Source organism: Cryptomeria japonica, chromosome 6, assembly GCF_030272615.1.
Source record: "Cryptomeria japonica chromosome 6, Sugi_1.0, whole genome shotgun sequence".
Taxonomy (NCBI): domain Eukaryota; kingdom Viridiplantae; phylum Streptophyta; class Pinopsida; order Cupressales; family Cupressaceae; genus Cryptomeria; species Cryptomeria japonica.
In genome coordinates this window covers 42,880,802-42,888,695 of record NC_081410.1, presented here as the reverse complement: position 1 = coordinate 42,888,695, position 7,894 = coordinate 42,880,802, and the positions used below count along the sequence as shown (strand labels likewise).

Sequence of the window (7,894 nt, the reverse complement as noted above, 5' to 3'; positions counted from 1 at the left end):
ATTACCAACACCCAAAGAGTTTGAAGGATGAGATTGAAACAACCATCAAAGAACTCCTTGCAATGGGACACATAAGGCCGAGCAATTCTCCTTTCACTTCATCAGTGGTTTTGGTGAAGAAGAAAGATGGTACACTTAGGATGTGCATTGATTACTGGATGTTGAAGAAAAGAACAATAAAGAATAGGTATCCCATCCCTCCCATTGATGAGTTGATAAGCTTCACGGAGCTTGTTATTTCTCTAAGATTGACTTGAGGACAGGATATCACCAGATCAATATCAGAGAGCAAGATATTGAGAAGACAACATTCAAATGTCATTGTGGACACTATGAGTTTTTGGTTATGGCCTTTGGCTTAACCAACTCACCAACTACTTTGCAATCCCCTATGAATATGATCTTTGAGTCTCAGTTGAGGAGATTTGTTTTGGTATTCTTAGATGATATTTTGGTTTGCAATAGATCTTGGGAGGAGCACTTGGATCACTTGGATATTGTTTTGGGCATACTTGACAGGGAGTCCTTGTATGCCAAGGAGTCCAAGTGTGCTTTGGGCATGGCAAAAATTCTATATTTGGGTCACATAATCAACAAAGAGGGAGTTCGCATGGACCCTAATAAGGTTTGTGCCATTATTGATTGGCCTACTCCTGAGACCTTGACTCAACTTAGGGGATTTGTTGGGTTATGTGCCTTCTATCGTCGGTTTGTTAGTGGTTTCTCATGACATGCTGCACCACTTACTGATTTGACAAAGAAGGGAGCATTTGTTAGGACACCACTGGCTCAGGAGTGTTTCAAGAAGTTCAAACAATTGATGACTACGCGTCTAGTTTTAGCTTTGCCAGATTTTACCAAACCTTTTGAACTTCATTGTGATGCATGTGGAGAGGGTATTGGTGTAGTGATTATGCATGATCATCATCCTATAGCTTTTAAAAGTAGAAAGCTAATGGGTCCTAAGATGAGCTACAACATTTATGACAAGCAAATGTTGGCCATCATGCATGCAATGACCAAGTTAAGGCAATACTTAGTTGGCAACAAGTTTTGTGTTAAAACTGATCACAACAGCTTGAAGCATTTCCTTGGACAACATGATCTAAATGAACATCAATAGAAGCGGGTCAACAAGTTACAGTCTTATGATTTTGACATCTCCTATGTCAAAGGGATTCAAAATGTTGTTGTTGACGCCTTATCTTATCATCCCCATTTGAGCTCCTTGGCAGAGGTTTCCAAGGATTGGAAAGACTTGATATTAGTAGAGTATACTAAGAATCTATGGGCTTCTAGCATTGTTGATGGGATAGTACAGGACAACAGGTACTCTCTTGTGAATGATCTCATCATTTACAAAGAGAGAATATTACTAGTCCCAGGTTCAAATACGAGGAATAAGGTATTGAGGTCTTTACATGATTCATCTATGGATGGTCATTCGGGATACTTTAAGACCTATATGTAGGTACAAGAGAGATTGACTTGGAAGGGTCTCAAATATGATGCTCTTCAATATGTCACAGAGTGCTTTGTTTGTCAACAGAACAAGCAAGTGCATACTTACACTGCTGGGTTGCTTCAGCCACTTCCTATTCCTGAGAGGAAGTGGCAATGCGTGTCTATGGATGTTATTACAGGTTTGCCGAAAGCTCAAGGGAGACACAACATTTATGTGGTAGTTGGTTGGTTGACCATGTATGCACATATCTTCCCTATCACGACTACTTATTCAACTACACATGTAGGAGATCTTTTTCTTTCACAAGGTATTCATATTGCATGGATTACCTTGGAGTATTGTCAGTGATAGAGACAATAGGTTCATGGATAACTTCTGGCAAGAGTTACTTAGACTATGCGAGACAAAGCTTACTTCGAGTACTAGATACCACCCGCACACTGATGGGCAGACATAGATTATCAATAAATGGGTGGAGGGATACTTACGAAACTACATTTGTGGGCAACAAAAGGCTTGGGTGAATTGGTTGCATCTTTGTGAGTATTGTTACAATTCCATTCACCACATGACTATCCAGATGACACCATTCAAAGATTTGTATGGTTATGATCTTCCTAGTTTTCTTGATTTATTGTTGAGCGATTACAAAGTACCAAGTGTTGGGGACATGTTATAGGAGAACCGAGATATCATGAGAGCTCTTCGTGAGAACATTCAAAAGGCTTGGAATAAACAAAAATAATAGGCTGATTAGAGGAGGGTTGAGCGATCATTTGAGATCGGGGATATGGTGTATTTGATGTTGCATCCCTATAGACAGTCCTCTCTTAGGAAGAAGGGCTCGGAGAAACTCAAGCCACACTATTATGGGCCATTTAGGGTTATTAGGTGAGTTAGCGAGGTGGCTTATGAGTTAGGTTTATCGATAGATAGCAAGATTAATAATGTGTTCCACGTATCTCACCTCAAAAAGGCATTGAGACAACATATAGCTCCTTCTCCAGACCAACCACTCTTAGATGATGAGGGGAAGTTGATATTAGTACCTGAGGCCGCCATAGAGACTAGAGAGCGTCATCTTCAGAGGCGGGCAGGTCATCATGTAAATTTTGGTTAAGTGGAGAGATCTCCCGATAGAGGATGCTGCTTGGGAAAGTGAGAGTTTCTTATAGCATCCAACATTGAGTTGGCTTGAGAACAAACAAATTCAGGGAGGGGGGATTGTAATGTCCCCACTCTAGTCAGTATCAGTGACTGATGGGTTAGCCTATTATTTGTACTCTCATAGGCTAACATGTTTGCATAAAGAGTCTTAGTGGTAATTCCACTTCTTCAGTTTAGTCTTGGGTTCAATTCCAAGCCTTTGCAGTCAGTATATGGCCTAGTTGTGGGACTTACTATTTATAGTAAGTCAAATTGGTAGTTGTACTATTTTTAGTCAAGGCATCTAGACACATGGGGGTTATACAGTGTTGACCCTAACTTCAGACGACACACCAAAAGACTGAATATTGAGGGAGATATTAATATTTTAGTGGTTAAGTTATTTAATTAGCTTATATGAATATTATAAAGTGACTTTATAAAAATTAAAAGCCACTTAAATGTTATAAAGTGATTTTAAATCACTTAAATCATAAAGTGTGCCCAAGTTGATTTATAACTATGGAAAAGCAAGTTAAATACATTTTAATGTATTTAAAATTGCAATTGGGTATACTTTCTTGGAATTCATGCCTTTTGGGGGATATTAGGCAAAGCAAGTCAAGATCATGAACATTTTTGATTATTTGACATTGCTTGGTTTTTTCTCTTGGATTTTTTGAGACAAGGGTTTCAGAAGGTTTGCTATTGAAGAATGATAATTATTCATGGATCTGTGATTTTGAGGCTATGAAAGATTAGTTGAATTATTGCAACTAAGAGGGCTTCATTCAGGAGTCTTACTGTGCTTCACTAGAGGTTTATTCATTCAGTTATTTGCATATTTTTCAATAAGAAAAGGGCTTTCTGGTTTAGAAGCCCTTATTAGCAACAATTTTCATTCGATAAAGCAGCCATACTATTTCTCCTTGTTGGCCGTACAACCTTTTCCTAGCACGTGTGGACCTGAAGAAGGGCGTTTGACTTGGAGGGTTGAAACACCCTCCCATTTTGCATTCTGGTTACCCCATCTTCAACGCCTAGCATATTCAGGCTATTTCATTTCTTTTCTGGCTTGGGGAATTAACATTCTAGACTTGTACAGGTCAGTTTCCTAGTTTTGGCTGGTAAACTCCAGAATTCTTTATTTAAAATAAGCTGAGGACCTCCGGGTATGTCATTTGTATTATATTTATTTGCAATAGTTACCAGACTCTTAATATAGTTGCAATTGATCCTTACTTCTTATCTATTCAGTTTTATGCGCATTTATTGCCTATCATACTTGCTATTTTTATTTAAAATTATTCAAAACCTTTGGAAAACACAATAAAACAAATCAGCAATAACATCATAGGAGAGTTAGAACCAACAAGGTTCTTACACTTACATAGCAAATGCACCCAGTCTTAGTCTTATATATATTATTAATAAATCACACAAGTACAAAATGACATCATATATATGAAAATGTCATGCAAGAAACTAATCATAGGTCATGATAGTGAAAGCTCAATAAAATGAATGACATGTGACATATTATTGTTACTTAAAAGTTATGGCCAAAGACATAGTGCATATGAAATAAATTTAGGTAAGGGAAATGACTTGATGTAAGATATATCAATAAGTAGTTTGATTTTCTTAAAGGAAGATTTGAAATTACTTGGCTTTTATGACAGTGTTTAAATTAACACCCTAGAAAGTTGCATGTTCAATTTATATTGAGCCCATCAAAGCGTGTGGAAATAAAACACAAGTTATGGTTGATTTAGAGTCTAATTAAATGAACAAACAATAAGCAACAATCAAAACCAAATCAGTGGAGGTAAGTGAAAATATAAATGGAAAGAGAGATAAAAGAGATGCCAACTTATAAATTTGTGATAGATGTGATAATCAAATGATAATCAAACAACATAACATACTATTATTGATGTTTCCTACTTTAGAAACTATGCCAAACTCATTGCATGGTCTTTTATCATTATGAACTTGCAAAATTGGCTTGCTTACAATGTTCCTATCCCTATCCCTATCTTTAAAAACTTGTCACAATGACAAGTACATCTGGAGTCTTACTTAGAACAAAAATGTTGATGGCATTGACTTATCTCAATATTGAGTCAATCCCCATTTTTGATGAATAAATTTGAAGACACATCACACATGCAATAATGTATATTGTGATAGATTACTATGATGTATTTAATAATTAAATGAAGTACCCTTTTTTGTGTTAGTAACAAACTAGGAGATGCCTGTAAATATAAGTCCGTGCTCAACTCAAATTATTTGGTGCAAGGACGATACTTGGTAATCGTTACTTTTTAGAAAATCATTCAAAAAGTAAAATCATTTGTTGAAAAAATGATATACTAAACCATTGTACAATTGAATTTGAAAAATAAGATTACACTTGTAATATAATCTTAATAAAATAATACTATAAAAAATGATTAATAAGAACCACTAAAAATTAGAATGGCAATACTTGATAGATTCAAAACTAAATATCAATTAAAACATTAAATAAATTAGAATAAAAAATCTTAAATATATAATTTAGATATATACACAAAATAATAGAAAACAAAAGTATAAAACGGATATATACCTTTATCCCTCGAACAAGGCCAAAGCAAATGAAATATTTTCAGAGAAAGAGAGGGAATGAACAAGAACCACTACCAGAGACAATTTAAATTTAGGGGAAAAACGTTCAAATATCAAACCTAAACCCAGTTTTACGTCTCCCAATCGAAGCACACCTAAGGACATTCTGTCGATCTCTCAAACCTCTGAACATGTGACAAAAAAGCAACAGCAAAAAGTTCAATAATGAGACAAAATGCAACAGGCAGCGCAATAATAAAATTGCTTTTGGTTCTCAAATCTGGCAACAAAGATTATGCAATACTATATTCAAAGTTTCAGAGTGGGTTGTATTTAAATGCAAGGAAATGAATTTTCTGTGTAAATTCATTTATCATCCGCAGAGCCCATTTCAGCTCATGCTTATCACACAACACCATGACACCCATAATGAAGATTTTGAATAAGGAGGCAATTTTAAGGCCCTTTTCCGCCTCTTTCACCACTGATGCCAAGGTTGGAGGCACCAACTTCTTGGCTAAGAGGTAAAACAATCTGAAAAAGATTCAATACTCCATCATATTTTTGTAAACCTTTGTGATAATTTTTAAATACTACATACATATGTTGCCGTTATCTTTCAGCATTTTTTTTTTAGCTGTCATCGTAACAGGAAGTGGGATGCTTTGGTGATTGGAGGAGGTCATAATGGCCTGACTGCTGCTGCTTACCTAGCTAAATCAGGCCTCCAGGTAGCTGTTCTGGAGAGGCGCCACTTGTTGGGTGGTGCAGCTGTAACAGAAGAGCTAATCCCAGGGTTCAAATTTTCCAGGGGGAGTTATTTGCAGAGTCTTCTTCGCCCTTGCGTTATACGGTATGATTTTTATTCATTGCTTATCCCAACACTGCCCTTAGTTTCAATGCATACGAATTAAGTGTAAAAGACAAAAAGGTTCTCTCATAAACTACAAAGTAAGGGCAATGAATTGTGTCAATGTTGCCGATTACCATCAGAAGGAGTTATGTTGTACTAGAGTGGGTAACATGTGTAGCAGTCTAACTCAGGGTCAAATTTCCCATCACAATGATGCAGACCAATAAGTACATGCGGTGATGTGTTGGTGTAACCAATGAAGCTCGAAAAAGTGGTTTAAATAATTAGTTTATGGGATGGCGTAAATTCAGTCCAGGCTGTTTGGAATGAATCTATATCATCCCGGGCACCAGTTATTTGATCCACTCTAGGGAGATCTGCGATAAATTTTAAGAATGTGGTCTAAAAGTTTACCCCACACTGCATCACAAGTCGACCCATAACCTCGCTCAGTTTAGAACTTAGAAGGGAATTTTTTCTCTTTCCAAATTGTCAATCCAGTCGACCATGGTTTAGTGGTATGGCAGGCGCAGTAATTGTTATAATAATGATGCCACAAGTTTAAGCTCCCACTGCAATATAAATTCCAAGCTAAATGATAATCTAAGCTTGATGATGCATTCCCCTTGCCAATCGAAACAAATTTTAACTAAGGTTACCTGAACTGTAGGTGATGGTGCTAATGATCTTCCAGTGTAGGTGTGTAAAGGACCATAAAATTTCGAATCCAGTGTTGGGCAGTTCTAAGTTGTCAAATATACAATTAGAAAGAAGAGAATCACATATTTATAGCTTGTTTATTCTCGCATAAAGAAGCTCAAGGATAGAAAGGGAAGGTTGAGCAAGAAGTTACAAAGAATCCATTCAGGCTGATGTGAGTAGGGGTAAGCAGATCCGTTGTGAAACAACATCCTCATAGGCAATATCTTGATGACATGTAATGTCCATTATAACTCAGAATGATTACAGCAGTTTGTATTTTAAATTGTAAATTACAGAAATCTTCTTAAAATAACTTAGACACAAGATTCTCTCTCTTCAAATTGGTAAAAACTAGGAGAGTTGCACCTTTATGGATATGCATTCAGACAGATATTCAAATATGTTCTAGAGATCTACATTTTCGTTAGATTATTCATGAAGACCCATTGAACATGAAAGGTTCATCATTTAAACTCTAGTGGATGAAGTCAAAGATTAGCATGAATCTTTTGGTCATTTTTTGCAATTCTTTTGCCTTCCATTTTGAATGCTAAACTTTTTATGTGTCTTAATGTGAGGCTGGATTCTGAAGCTGTTGAATCAACCTGTATTCTTCCTGCTGCAACTGGATGAATTCGGTATGTGCCAATTAGGCCTGTGTATTCAGGACCTGCCAAATTTGTCATTGTAGTTAATTCCAACAATTATTATAGGTTCCACGGTGTTTGGATCATCCTGAGGCGTTCTTGCATCTGTTTTCTGACTCTGTTCAACTTCTTCAGTTGTGTTTGTCTAATTTTTCTTTTATGGTGTATGTTTGAGCATGCCTGATAACAGTTCATTACTCATACATTTTACAAACTATGAAGTTGGTCTGGTTGTCTTATTCAAATTGAGGGACAATATCCTTCATGATCCAGTTGAAACCACACCTCAGCAATTACAAGGCTTTTGGTTCCCAAAAACTTGAGGCATCAAGAGTTGAGGAAATACAGACCCTATTGGCAAAAGCTTCACAGCATGTAAGCTCTGTTATCAACTTATCTCTTACAGTGTCTCCAACTTTGGACATAAATTTATAATAACTTAAAAAATCTTCTCACGGACATCTC

At 36.4% G+C, this 7,894-nt stretch overlaps 1 protein-coding gene across 3 annotated transcripts in view; it reads left to right on the top strand.

Annotated features, from left to right (window-relative positions):
- Window positions 1-5,239: 5,239 nt before the first annotated feature.
- LOC131072144 (uncharacterized) overlaps window positions 5,240-7,894 on the top strand; it is a 173,196-nt gene continuing 170,541 nt past the window's right edge. For 2 of the 3 annotated variants that reach the window (XM_058008219.2, XM_058008217.2), the window contains exons 1-2: window positions 5,240-5,751; window positions 5,865-6,080. In XM_058008219.2, coding sequence (XP_057864202.2) covers window positions 5,645-5,751; window positions 5,865-6,080 — 323 coding nt within the window. In that variant the 5' untranslated portion in view covers window positions 5,240-5,644. The remainder of the gene's footprint in view (window positions 5,752-5,864; window positions 6,081-7,894) is intronic. The other variant, XM_058008218.2, reaches the window with a different exon arrangement.